The sequence below is a fragment of the Saccopteryx leptura genome, chromosome 1, assembly GCF_036850995.1.
Source record: "Saccopteryx leptura isolate mSacLep1 chromosome 1, mSacLep1_pri_phased_curated, whole genome shotgun sequence".
In the NCBI taxonomy this organism is placed as follows: domain Eukaryota; kingdom Metazoa; phylum Chordata; class Mammalia; order Chiroptera; family Emballonuridae; genus Saccopteryx; species Saccopteryx leptura.
In genome coordinates, this window is record NC_089503.1 from 267,092,578 (window position 1) to 267,107,500 (window position 14,923).

Here is a 14,923-nt window from a genome sequence, read left to right on the forward strand (position 1 = left end):
CCCTAACACACCTCTTTCCTCCTCTCCCTCTCCTCCCCCTTCTCCTTTTCCTGCTTCTCTCCTCCTCCTTTTCTCCTCCTATTGCTCCTCCTCCCTCTCCTCCTCCCCCTGCCCCTCTCTTCCTGCCAGCTAGTCTTCTCAGGGAAAACTGTCAGCTGTATATTCCCTGCCCATACAACTCTTATTGAATGTTTTGGAGATCTGGATTAAGGTCTTACACAGCTAGCAAAGCCTTAATTATTTTTGCCTGTATTACTATATATTGAATCATTGTAAGTTTTCAATAAAGGTAGTTCAATTCTGGACACTCCCTGATGGTTTGGAGATATAGCAACCCTGGTAATTATCCAAGAGTGTGGGAGGTTTTATTTTTTTTCCTGGAGGGAGCTGGAAAATGAATCAGGTGCCTAGTGCATAATATTAGCTTGACACTCTATACTCATCGACTGTAAGTGCCTGAGAGTTGAGGCGGAGGGTGGGACAATGACACAGCGTGTGTAGTTCTTTGGCAGGGGACTCTGGCTTGTGTTCTCAAATTGAACTTGTCTAGTGACTTTAACTCATCAGCCCCTTCCTTATTCTGAGTCCTCTGAGAGTTACCTCCAGAGCTTATAAAAAGGGCAGAGCTGCTCAAAGGACCAGGTGCACTGCATGCCGGGAGAACAGATTTTACACACCTTCCTTCCTCCCAATCTCACATCAGGCAGGGGTGGGTGGATCTCAGCTACGTGGTGCCCCCGACTCTTTGCTGGGAGAAACCATAGCCAGCAGACAAAAAGCAGAAGTTAATTGGAGAAAAAGTAATCACTTTCGTGGGAGGTGGTAGGGGAGCTTAACTGCACCTCGTCCAATTTCTTTTGACATTTGGCATTTCACAGGAAAGCAATAATCCACCTTTGGTTCAGGTGGGAAGTAGGCATGGGTGAAAAGTGACAGAGAAATTGCACTATTCTTGTCCCCAGAGAGACAGCAGGCTGCCAGAGGCTTTGGAGTCAAAACGACTGAGGTCAAGTCATCAGTCACTTGCTGTGTGGCCTTGGGCAAGCTACTAAACTATAAATGATCATAATGGTATGACCTTCCCCTTTGGGCCACCTGTGAGGCTTGAACAAGATGATTCATATATAGCGCTGGATTCCATATCTTACACGTGCTCAGTAATAGTTGCCAGTGTGAGAGGCACCAGTTTCACATGTCCTCTGTGATGGTTAGGCCAGCTCTTACAAGCTAGAGAGAAACCTGTCCAGCAGCCTGAGCTCACCCTACACTCTCAGCCTACACTCTCACTCTCCTGCTACCTGCCTCTAATGAGGTAGAATGCTCCTGCAATCCCAGAGTCCTCTGCTCAGTGACTGTGGGCAGTGCATTCTATGTCAGCTTGGTTTCCCCTGTCTGCATCAATGGACACCCTGACATGTTGGCCTTGAGCTTCTAAATTCGCTTGGTCCAAAATGAGGAAGAGTGGGGGTCAAGGCCTCTGCAGGGTTTCCTTTGTCAATTCCAGCCTTCTCTCTGCTGTCTGTGTGAAACACCCTGTAATTTTCTGATCTGCACACACATTACTTCACGACCACCTCTGTTGACAGCTTTCGGCTTTCCCATTTGACAGACTAGAAAACTGAGGCTCTCAGGTGACAATGCTTGTGCACATTCCCACAGCCCAGAAGACTTCAACACACATCTGATCAAGTCAGGTCTAGTGTTCTTCCTATGCCTGACGTGCTTCGAGGTTCTCCTCAGCATTCTTTAATTTCTTCACATATCATTTTCTATTTCCATAGTTGTCTGTAATTTTTTTAATCTACAACCCTAATTTAAGTGCTTCCCTTTCCTTCTCCTTCCCCTGTCCTCTTCCTGCTTCTAAGATTTAAATCACCAGGAAATTCTGAAGGAAAGTATAGGATCCAAAGAGGCTCTGGACCTTGTGGTGCTTCTGAACAGATTAAACTAAAGCCCAGAGCCAGTGCCTGCTCGTCACCAACTCAATCATCACTTCTACAGACACGATCAAGAATGTGCAGCTCACACAATACAACAGACAGACGTATTATACAATTGTACACTTGAAATAATTGTGTTGACCAATGTAACCCCAATACACTCAATAAATATATTTTCAAAAAAGAATGTGCAGTCAGCCACTCTCTCAGCCTAAGCATTCTGAACTGTGGTGACCAGAAGCTCAAATGGCTGAGGACCTTAGAGAGGGTTTTCTGGCTATTTTGCTGCTGGTGTCCTGACAGAAAAACCTCACTATGACCACACTGACCCTTCCAACTCTTCAGCCCTGCTCGGGCAGCACCACAGGGTGCCTTGGGCACACATCAGTAGGCAGAGTGGAGATTCTAGGACACGAGAGATCAGTGAAAATCTGTCCTGGCTTCAACGAAGACTGAGAGTCACCCGGGCCACAGCAGGTCTCCCTACATAGGACGGACCCGGTAGGTCTGAGACGACCAGCTCTACCGCCCCAATTCAGTGCTTTGTCAGCAAGGAGTGTGTGTGGGGGGGGTTTGCATGAAGAAGTTAAGTCCTACTTTTTTTTCCCTCTTAAAGTGAAGCTGAGAATATTTGCAAAGGTTGCTTGGAATGAGGGAAGGGCCGCATCCCTCTGCCTTCCTCCTGTACCTGCTGTCCTCTTTAGCCTTTCTTGGGCCTCTCACACTCCATTTTTCCAGGGAGACCTGTGTGACCCTCACTTGATTTAAGGGACTTGACTAAAATCAGAGAAGCTGGAGAGGGAAGACATCGCCCCTCATGGGAGCATTGTGGGGAAGGGGAGAGACAGCCAGTATTCAGCAATTGTTTTCATGTCCCGGTCTGGAGATACAACTGCCATGGAAACAGTTCTGAGTATGTCCCCTCGTGATGGGGTGGACACCACCAGTCCAGTGAGTGATGTGCAGGTGGACACCCGTAGCTACAGACTGGGCCTGTTTCTCTCTGAATCAGACATCTGGATAAAAACCAAAATATTTATGTATATATATTATTTTTCCCCTCAATTATACAGCTGTTTCCAACTATTCACATGTCAGTGGCATGTAGACCCAGTGGCTTTGTCTAGTTAGAACAAAACAAATTTTCGGGGACTCTTCAGAGTGCTGGGTTTTCAGTTCTCATTTGACAGTCTCTCTGTCAAGTCACTTGACTTCGATGACACCGTCATCTCTGATTGTGAGATGGGACAGAATCCTAAAGCACCTCCCAGAGCTCTGCTCCAACATAGCCAGCGATGAACCCTCACACATGTCCCCAAAGGAGCAGGAACCCACTCACAATCCCAGGGGCAGCACAGCTTGCCCAAGCCTCTGCTGCCCTCAGGGGTTTGATCACGAAGGTTAACCAAACCTCTGCCCATCTGGTTTTATCTAATACTGCTGGTTGTGAATGTTTTCATGTCAAGAAACAGCCAAACAATAATGTAGGTTGTCAGGATCCATGGCGCTCAGCAGTTTCCAATTTGTTCTTCTGCCGTCAGCTGCCTCTCATTCACACAGAGATGATTAGATTCTCATGTATTCATCACATTTGTGTTACGTCATGTCATGTTATATTTTAGGACATTGCTCAAAAATGGGTTTGATGGGTGATTAATTTTTGTTCTTAGACACAGTATGTCTTTTCCCCTTTTTTCCCAACCCCACCCCAATCAGGCACCTGCTATCAATTTGACCAGCTCGTAACCGGAATGCTCAGAACTTGCTGGTGCTCCTGACAGGGCCGGTGTGTGTGCACCACAGGACTGCACTTGCACTGCAGAGGGCATGCTGATTAGTGAACAGTCATCACCGTATGGCATCTAATGTGGTGACCAGGCACTTTCTGAGAAACAGTGACAGAGCCTTGCGGAAAGCAAAAATCTGGAGAGTCCAGACACCCCTGGAGGGTATGTGCGGTTCTACCACAGTTGATTCTATGATTCTGCAGTTGTCCAACTTCTGGTTTCTCCCATCTTGCTCTTGGATGGACTACAAGACCAGTTGTACAAGCCATTCGGGTACCAGGATGAAAACACCCAAGCACTGCTCTGCGAGTGACGTGGCTAGAGATGTAGAATGACCCCGGGCTGTCTGCTTCTACTCTGCTGGCCCTTTGGCACCTGCATGCACTTTGCTTACCTCTGAATCCATTTCCGTTGCCGCTGGAGCAGGCAGGCGAAGGGGAGCCTTGGGGCCTGATGACAGGGGCAAAGGCACTCTTCTGTTTGACAGCAGGAAAGACCGAAGAGGAAAATGGGAGGATGGAAGACGTGCTGGAAGATCCAACAGTGGGACTGGATGACATGACTGGAAAGCAAATGCACAATCCTCTTTCAGAGACAGAGCGAGAAGTTAAGTTCTCTCTGCAGTACATATAACCTGTGCACAGTTTATTGTGAAATGACTCATCTGTTCCAGCCATTGTTCCAGATTCCAGGGATTTAAAAACATTGAATGTGACAACGTCCCTGCCCTGCCCAGTGGGAGCCATAGACAAGGAAAACAATGAAGAGGGTGATGATTTCATGGGAGGAAAGCACACAGTGCTAAGCAGCCGCCGCGAGAGTGCCCTCCTGCCTGGAGAGCCAGGAAGCCATCTGCAGCATGTGATACAAGGATAGGGCGAATTCACGAGCAGAAGCTCAACCAGAGGAGATCATGACCAACCTCTGAAAAATGATCAAATATACTCAAGAACAAAAACTTCTTTTTCACCCTAAATAGAAGACCTGTCTGGGAACTGTGTGCTTCCCTAGCAATTCTCAGGGCCCCAGAGTTTTGAAGTACAGAGTTAACATCTTCTCAGAGAATGCCATCTCTACAGGCCACTTCCTCATTAAATGTAAAAGTTTATTAACATTTAGGAGATTACTTCCCTCTCCCTCTACTTTCAGAGCCTGGGAAATAAAGCTGCAAGTCAGCCTCTTCTGATGTAATGCAAAGAAAAAAACACCAATATTAACATTAAAATTAGTTTAAGGAAGCCAAAAGCTAGTGTTGTAATTTCCAAGAAAAATAAAGGCAATTTACACAATGAAGTGCCCCATCTCTTAAAGCCAAACACTACGAGTTACATCGCACCAGAAGATAATTTTATCTTCTATGTTCTACTTGCTCAAGAAAGGGGTAATTCACAAGGGTAATATTGTTAGACATAGCAGCTTATTGTAGAAGGTCAAGTTTCATTTTAGCATCCTCTCCAGAATTCTGAACTGTTCAGATCATATGACTTGGTAAAAAGAATTACTGGAACCTAATGGCAAAGCACACAATTAAATTTTGAAAGGGAGGACATGAGGGTGACTTGACTTATGGTTCAAAGACCAAGTACAAGGTGAAATGAAGGTCAAATGTTCTGATGTCCTGTTAAGACCTCCAGTTCTTTACCCCCCCCCATTATAAAGATATACTTTAGGCCATGCTCACACAATTGCATATGTAATATAATCATACAGCATATCTACAATATGATGTTTTTATAGCCACACTATAAACCAAACTGTTCATTAAAAGTATTTTATCCTTAGGTAGCCCTGATTTAAAGAGCTACGCAGAGGGAAGCATCCAAGTACACCTCTGTCTTTCCTTAAGTCATGAATCAAAAGGGAAAAACTGCAAAGAAAAATAAAGTCCTGGAAGAATCTCATGTAACACTTATGATGCAAATGGAAAAGATATCAGGCTACATTAGTATTATAGAATCGGATACAGACTTAAGCATTGGGAGTGAATCTTAGTCATTGTTCCAAGCAAAATCTCCTCTTCTCGCCTTGGTTTTAGCAACAGTAAAATGCATGTAGAAGCAGGAAGGAAGGGAAGCCCCTTCCCTTTCTGTGAGGCCCAGAATTAGGGGCCAAAGATGAGTCTTGAGAGACCCTGACTCTGACTACAGTCCAACCTCTGCTGTACTCGGTGATCTATGCAGGCTCCAGAAGGTGCCTCTGTTTCTCCGTCTGCAATAATAGCAGAACTTCCTCTCCTACCCCCCAACAGAGGAGGGCTCTTGCATGTGAATTAGTCACACACACACACAGGCACGCACACACAATTCCATTTCCATTCAATGTATGACTCGCTTTTAAAATATTCCTTTTCCCATAACAGATTCGATCTAAAGTGGGTTAATTAGATCAAATGTGACCGCCTCTCAGTGCAAGAGTCACCCGAAACTTTACTAAATGACGTAAAAGAACTGTTGAGAGCTGAATAAGCACAGAGCTGTCGCTGCCCACTTCAAATATTTCTTACAAAGTTTTTGTCAAATGCCAAATTACATCCAAATTAACTTAAAATTTAATGCAACTATAATAGAAATCTTAAGAGGAATTTTAATTTGTGTAGGTCAACAAGTATAATTTCTGTTTATCTGTTTAAAGAAATAAATGTATCAGAACCAGAAAGTGTTCTTAAAAAAATATTACCATACTAAAACTTATAATAAATCTATATCAATGAAATCACTGTTCTACTAGCATAAATATAGGCAAAAGCTCCTTGAAAAAATAGACAGAAACAGATCTAGGCATATATGAGAATTAAAATTTAATAAAGGTGACATTTCAAATTAGTGAGGAAATAAATGCATAGGAACACTACACTGGCCACTTGCAGACTCAATTTAGAGTGCTTCCTCATGTTAACACTGAAGTAAATCTGAGTGGATTAAAGAGTTATTTGTAAAAACAAAATTATAAAGGTGCTAGTGGGAAAATTAGGAGGGTTATATCATTTACATAATCCTTTTAACCTCCAAGCCTAAACAGAAAGTCAGGAGATGGATTTGCTACGTGACAGAAAACATCTGTAACACATACAGAAAAGGCAAATGACAAATTAGGGAAAAGATTTGTGATAATTATCAGATGTGTTCATATCTTCAATAGCCATTATATTTTTATAAATTAATTAGAAAAAGAAAAACACTCCAATAGAAAAATGGGCAAAGAAAATGGAAAAGGAAAGTCACAAAAGGAAAAGTGAAAATGAAAAAGACCTTCATAGACCGATAGACGTTCAAACTGATGAGTAATCAAATGCAAATGAAACAGTACTGAGACATTATTTTCAACTAACAAATTGATAAAGAGATTAAGAAAAAATTAACAAGGCAAAGAAAAAATAAATACTCTTTCTTTCCTAAGGGGAGTATGAACCTCTCTGGAGGGTCTTTGGCAATAGGTACCAAAGTATTTGTGTTTCCAAATGTACATATATTTTTAACCTAGTAATTTAATTTCTAGAAATTTCAAGGAACTAATCATAAATGTGCAAAAACAGATCCAAGGGCATTTTTATAATTGCAAGAAAAATGAGACCTAACTGAAGTGACCATCATTAAGGTAGATTGTGCCCTGGCTGGTTGGCTCAGTGGTAGAGTGTCAGCCCAGCATGTGGCTGTCCTGGGTTTGATTCCCAGTCAGGGCACACAGGAGAAGCACCCATATGTTTCTCCACCCCCTCCCTCCCCTTCTCTCTCTCTCTCTCTCTCTCTCTCTCTCTCTCTCCCTCCCTCTCTCTCTTCCCCTCCCGCAGCCATGGCTCAATTGGTTCAAGTACTTCAACCTGGGCACTGAGGATGGCTCCATGAAGCCTCTGCCTTGGGTGCTAAAAATAGCTCAGTAGCGAACATGACCCCATATAGGCAGAGAATCAACCCCCCACGGAAGTTGCCAGGTAGATCCTGGTCGGGATGCATAAAGGAGTCTATCTCCCCTCTTCTCACTTGGAAAAGAAGAAGAAGCATAAAAGGTAAATTATTTTAAGCCCATAAAACAGAACACTATGCAAACATTAAAAGTAATGTTGGAGAAGAATATTGAATAGCATAGAAAGATATGCCTAGATGAATAAAGTAGATTATATGACAACATATACATCAATCCCCCTTTTATTTTTTACAAACCATACAAAGCAAAAGTTTAGAAGAATGTGTTTTACATACAAACTCTTAATGATGATACATATCTGACTGATGGGATTATGAATAGTCATAAATTTATTCTCTTTACCTGTGCATATCTTCAAATGGTGTTGGGAAAATTGGGCAGATACATGCAAGAAAGTCATACTAGACCACAAACTTATACCATACACAAGAATAAACTCAAAATGGATTAAAGACTTAAATGTTAGATTTGAAGAAATCCTAGAAGAAAACATAGGCAATAAAATCTCGGACATTTCTCATAGCAGTATTTTTTCCAATATATCTCCTCAGACAAGGAGAACAAAAGAAAAATAAACAAATGGGACTACATTACACTAAAAAGTTTTTGTACAGCAGAGGAAACTATCAACAAAATGGAAAGACAATCCACTGAATAGGAGAACATATTTGCCAAAACATCTATTAAGAACTTAATATCCAAAATTTATAAAGAACTTATAAAATTCAACACACACACACACAAAAACCTGATTAAGACATGGGCACAGAACCTGAATAGGCACTTCTCCAAAGAGGACATACAGATGGCCAACAGGAATATGAAAAGATGTTTAATGTCACCAATCATCAGAGAAATGCAAATTAAAATCACAATGAGATATCACCTCACACCTGCTAGAATGGCTATCATCAATAAATCAACAAACAAGTGCTGTCAAGGATGTGGAGAAAAGGGAACCCTTGTGCACTGTTGGTGGGAATGCAGACTGGTATAGTCACTGTGGAAAGCAGTATGGAGATTCCTCAAAAAATTAAAAATGGAACTGCCTTATGACCCAGCGATTTCACTTCTGGGAATATATCCAAAGAAATCTGAAGCACTAATTAGAAAGAATATATGCACCCCTATGTTCATTGCAGTGTTATTTACAGTAGCCAAGATTTGGAACCTGCCCAAGTGCCATCAGTAAATGAGTGGATAAAAAGCTGTGGTAAATTTACACAATGGGATATCACTCAGCTGTAGAAAAGGAAATCTCACCTTTTGCAACAGCATGGATAGAACTGGAGATTATTATGCTAAATGAAATAAGCCAGTCAGAGAAAGGCAAGTACCATATGATTTCACTTATATGTCTAATCTCATGAACAAAATAACCTAACAAGCAAAATAGAAACAGATTCACAGATACAGAGTACAGACTGACCACTGACAGAGGGTAAGGGTATTGGGGGTTGGGTAAAAAGGTAAAGGGATTACGCAAAGAAAAACAAAAGCTCATAGACACAGCAACAGTGCAGTAATTGTGGGAGGGAAAGAATGTGGAGTAGACAGAAGAGGTGAAGGGGGACAAATGGTGATGGAAGCAGCCTTGACTTGGGGTGGTGCCCAGTGCCGTGTACAGGTGATGTTATGGAATGATACACCGGAAACCTGTGTGATTTTATTAACCAATGTCACCCCACTAAATTCAATTTAAAATTTTCTACATTGAACATGTATTACTTTTGATGTAGCAGAAACCAATAAAGGCTGTTAAAATAAACAAATAGAAAAAATGTCTATTTCTTTGGTAAAAATAAATAATATAACCCTTGCAATCGGCATAACAGCGTCCTCTTCTATTTAGGGCTTTACCTCCTGTAAATTGGGTTTGCTGTTTACTTTCATTACATAAAGCAAAGAGACTAATAAATTCTCAAACTCCTGGAGAAAGCCTGTTGACTAGTTAGCTTTACAAAGCAAACCCATTTCTAACACCTGTTCTCCACTCCTAGGGCAGGTCTGCATTGACAGACTGTATAAGCCTGGCTTCATACCCGTGCACTTGGTCATTGAGCCCTTTTCTTCTACTCTCTCTTCCATTGGTCTTATGGCAGAGTCTCAGCAGTTGTGCATCAGAACAAACACTGTAATTTTCAAAATGTGTCTATTCATGGCTGGAAGGCTATACTTCAAAAGTTAACAATGGTTCTCTCTGCATTGAAATAAAGGGTGTTGTGTGTTTTTTTCCTTTTCACATATATGTGTACATGTTTTTCTAATTATCTATAATGAGCATGATACTATTGTAATAGGATATTTTTTCTTTCCTAAAGAAAAAGACAATAGAAATATATCAAAATGTTAACAAGTTGGGTTTTTTTTAATGATGAGAATAGGCTTTCTTTGCAAATCTATTTTCATAGGCTCCAAATTTTCTTAAATCATCTTTTAATTATCTACAATAGCAAATGTCTTGATACTTATTTTTGAAAATATAAAAATATTGGGGCCCAAGACATTAGTTAAGACTATGTGAGCAAAGCAGGATTCTCTGTGGACAGGTTGAATTTTTGTCTTACCGAGTTTGTTCCAAATGTTGGGTTTGCTTGGTGGCTATTCTGCTTTGGAAGAAGTGGCCCCTGGGTGTCATAGGTTTGAGCAGGCCATCTTTGGGGACGGCAGAGTGCACTGTTTTGGGAAGTTGATCACACATATAATTGAGAATTTCTCTGGACATCTCTGCCTATGGACAGAGGCCAAAGCAAAGGCCAGAATGTCTGGCCCAGAAATCTCTGTGAACATGGGGAGTTAAGGAAAACCACTTTTCTTCCTACAAGGATGGATTGGCCTGCGTGGTCCCAGCTGGACCTCCACGGGCACACACCCTCCTTTGCATCGAGCCATTGCATTTGTTGGCGCAAAGAGGTCTGTCAGCAATTCATTATTACCCCCTATTGTCAGGGGTTTAGAATTCAGCCATAAAAACTTGCACTGAGCTGGAACTTGGCACACACTGCTACCGCCAGGAAGTGAAGTTTGTATGTGAAATTGAAAAAACATCTGTTTGACCATTTTTGAAGTGGTGTGAGAGCAAAAGCAGTAAAAATGCAGGTTTTTGATACTTTGCGTTGGCCGTAATGTAAGTCAACTTGACTGAAAGGCTTGGCTTGCTTTCTTTTAACATCTCTGGCAAGTTATTGTTTCATGGCATGGCCCGGCCACATCAGACTATTATTTTTAGTTAAAAAAAATTAAAAATCACAGAATGGTGTTTTTAGGAAAAAGCAACTGAATTGATGAAATGCTTTCCTGTGGGCTTTTTATTTTATCCTTGTATTTCCCAGAGAAGTTAAGTCAGATGCTATTGTAATAAACCCCATAGGTTATTCAGTATTTTGGCAGTAAAGAATTTCATTATAATGAATGCACTGTTTGGAATCCCATTCTCCGTCTGCAACGCCTTCAAACCCTCCCTCAGAAAACAAAGGTACGAGGGTCACACAAACTCAGCAGGAGATGGGAGGAAGTCTTCGGCTGTGTTTCCTACTCCCATTGGGCAGGGTGTCTTCCTCTTTCTATTCTGTGTTATACTGTCTTGTTTATTTTGAAAACCTAGAGTGTTATTATTTTTCCTGTGGCAGTAGGATTGAGTGACCAAGAAAGAATAGTGGAAGAAAGGTGTCACTCGCTGCTGTGGGAAGAGTTCCACTCTATCAAATGAATTATCAGTAAGAAACATCAAGCAATTAACATCTAATGGGCATTTTCATTCATCTATTTATATCTATTTATCTATCTACCTATCATCTATCTATTTTCTCCTTCACCCTCCTCCTCCCCCCAATCTCTCCTGCAGCACACCCACCCTCCTCTTTTTTCTCTCTCTTCCCTATCACCACACTACCCATTATACTGTCATGTTGGCCATTTTTTATCTATAAAAATGACAATTTCCTATGGCTCAATCTAATATACACATTTTATTCATAAATATATACTTGAACATGTAAAATTACTATTTTTGAAACCAAAAAGAGATTTTTTCACATGGTTCAGCCTAATAATATATTATGAATAGATGATATATTTCTTACATTATTGAATAATTTAAAAACATGGCATTCTGAATCTGATGACATGTTGTAGTCCCATTTTCACTATGTATTGGCTATGAATCCTTGAGTAAGTGATTTAATAGTGATTAATACTTAGAGGGGAAATGACAATAATAATTATTACTATTATTATATCCACATCATAAGGTTGTGAATATCTGAAGGGACGCTATATGTAAACATGCTTTTTAGGCTATAAATTGGAATGCAGTTGTGAATCACTCTTATTGTTGTCATCACTGCTATGAGACATTATTTACACAATGGCTCTCTTGCCCCATGTCACTTGTAGGGACTGTGGATGATGGGGTCCCTTCTGTGCATAGGGTCCTCTTTCTACAAGGATGCATGGGAGAAACCCCTCCAAGATCTCGGCAACAGAAATATCAAGTTTCTCCTGAGCTACTAAAAAAAATAATGATAATGGGTGGACATTTAACCTTATAATAAATAGTGTTCCTCTCTTTGCTTTCCCCTCTTGTAAGCCTCCAAACCAAGTCAGTGGCTTTCCTGAATGATCAAATGGCACCCATACCCACTCTTGGCTTCATTTAATTTTCCTATTCATATTTTTTCTTTTATCTAATTTTCTTATAGTTTCTATCTTATACTTTCACACTAGCCATCTGATCACAAATATTCCTCCAGTTATGGAACAAAATAAGTTCTGCAAGTGGAGAAATAAATAAATCAAGCAAAATTTGTTTTTCTAGATTATTCTGATCTAAGTGATCTGAAACATACAACAAGACACAACACAGAAGTCATGCCTTTGGGGCAACAAGATTTTAGTTGTACTGCAAGAACCAACTACTGTCTCTGTTACCTAGTTGCTGTGTCCATATCACATCAGGTAGAGTGTTGAGTGTGATGAATCCAACAGATAGCCCAGAAATAATTAATGGGTGTGTGTCAACAGGGAACCAGAGCCAGAGGCTGAGAGGCATGTCACCTCCTGAGCTGTGGTGGACGTGGCTATACACTGTCCTTGACTTGTCCTTATTCCTGGCATGAGGGAACTACACTGGGTGAACAGAGGGTCTGCTGAAGAGCTTGCAACAAGATCTATCTAGCATTTTAAGAACACCCCACACCATCATGCAGATTCTCTGTGGTGGCTTCTCCCCAGCCTGAAGTATTCCCTAAGTAGGCTTAAGAAACACATTCTCTCAGGCTCCTGGGGCCATTGTGTAAGTTCCTGCTTAGCCCTGAAAACAACTTGAATGAGTTTTCATAACTTCCTAGAACATCTAGCTTCCTGCTAGCCTACAAATCAGTATTAAGAGTTTCTGTTTCTTCATTCATCTATTGATGGACCTTAGGTTATTTCTATATCTTAGCTATTATAATAAATAACCTGGCAGTGAACATAGGATGCATATATCTCTTTGAATTAGTGTTTTTGGTTTTTTTTAAATGAATACTCAGAAGTGGAATTGCTGGGCCATGATAGGTTTGCACAGTGACTGATGACTAGACTTAGTGTGGTGATCACATTGTCAGGTATATAAATATTGTATACCTGAAGCTAATATAATATTGTATGCCAACTATACTTAAATTTCTGTTTTAAAAATGAGGTTTTGTCTTCTTGTATTACACTCTCACAAGCAGTCAAATTTCATCTTTCTGGAAAGGTGATTTTCAACCCATGTGCTGCAAGGATTTTTAAAACACACAATACCTGACTATTTAGACAAAGGCACTGACCTCTTCTCCCGTAGATTGTTAAATTTTAAAAAATAAACAACAAAAGCCAACACAAAATACCCATCTGGTGTGAATAAATCAAAATTATATCTATTTTTTTAATCAGCTTGGCAAAAAATATAATTTGATGTGCCACAAAATTTAGTCATTTGTTTATGTGTGCTCTGAGATGAGAAAAGTTGAAAATCACTGATCTAGAAGGAGGAGAGAGCCATAACACAAAGTAAGAAGGGAGGGAGACTGGTGTGAAGTCATAAATTCTGTTTCCAAATAACTACCCTGCTCCTCTATTGCAGCCTTGTGATCCCGGGTAAGTCAGTGAATTGCTGTGCATCTAACCCTTCTCACCTATCGCAATGTGATAATAATATTGCCCTCAGAAAGGACTTATGAGGATTGCATGAAACATCACATCTGAAAATCCCTAGTTATAGCAGATACTGGATTAACTGAAGTGGAATCCAAATACCTTACTTCCATCAACACAAGCCATACATGCTCTGTCCCCGTGAAAAAGGAAAGTTTCACCACTTTCCTTTCCCCGTCCTCAAAGTAGCACAAGTCCAGCTAAAGGAAAAGAACAAAGGCAGGAAGGACATTTCATCAGGAAATTGGGCTCTTCCTCCCTGGGTCAGTAAGAAGCAGGAAGGCAAGTCTCCCTCCAATGCTGAGCAGTAAGCCCAGAGACAGTGACAGGGTAGGCGCATGGTAGAAAGGAAACTTACTTCCGTAAGGGGAACCCGTGGGAGAGCCGTTTAGAAATCCTGGTGAGCCTGGAACCCCCAGGTTGGCCATGGGGACGTTGCTGTAGCCATTCATACTGTTACTGGAGGTGCTGTAATTAGACTGCTGAGGGGTGGAGCTGGACGAGTAGCCCCGAGGAGAAATGCTGCTTGTGTTGCGGATATATCCTGGATGAGAAAGAGAACCCGGGAACATGAACCAGTATGCACACACAGTGCAGAGCAAATGTGGCAGCCCAGACATACGTTGGCCTAAGACTAGAGGTACCACCAAGTTGACCCCCAACAGAGGTGGAAAGTGTGCATTTTGCCTCCATCCTTTCACACCTTCCTACAAAAGGCCTTGTCCCTCATAATTCCTTCTTCATTTTCTTTTACATTGGCAGTCCACCTCATTCATACCAAGCAACAACTCAGGGCAGTGTGCAGACATCTCCCAAGTCCTATTCTGTATAACACTAGGGCCCTATGAGATATTATTAGGTATCATTGAGAAAAGCACTCTGTGCTCAAACGACATGTGGTCGTATACTGTAGCCATTTCTTGAAGATTGGCATATGAAGAGCCTGGAGAATTACTAAATTGATTGAACTTTGCTAACCCAGTATTTCCCAAATTGAACACCCCATAATGTCTTTTCTGGAAGTGGTGGGCAAAGGCATTCTAATAACATTTCAAAGGCCACTAGTATTCTGCAGATCACAGCTTTGGAAGTGTT

General features: G+C 41.2%; 1 protein-coding gene across 1 annotated transcript in view; it reads right to left on the reverse strand.

Moving 5' to 3' along the window:
- The window catches only part of EBF2 (EBF transcription factor 2), a 218,270-nt gene that overhangs the window by 3,852 nt on the left and 199,495 nt on the right, over window positions 1-14,923 (reverse strand). Inside the window, exons 14-15 of the mRNA XM_066352054.1 lie at window positions 14,187-14,372; window positions 4,122-4,289 (exon numbers count right to left, since the gene is read on the reverse strand). Of these exons, the coding sequence (XP_066208151.1) occupies window positions 4,122-4,289; window positions 14,187-14,372 (354 nt within the window). The remainder of the gene's footprint in view (window positions 1-4,121; window positions 4,290-14,186; window positions 14,373-14,923) is intronic.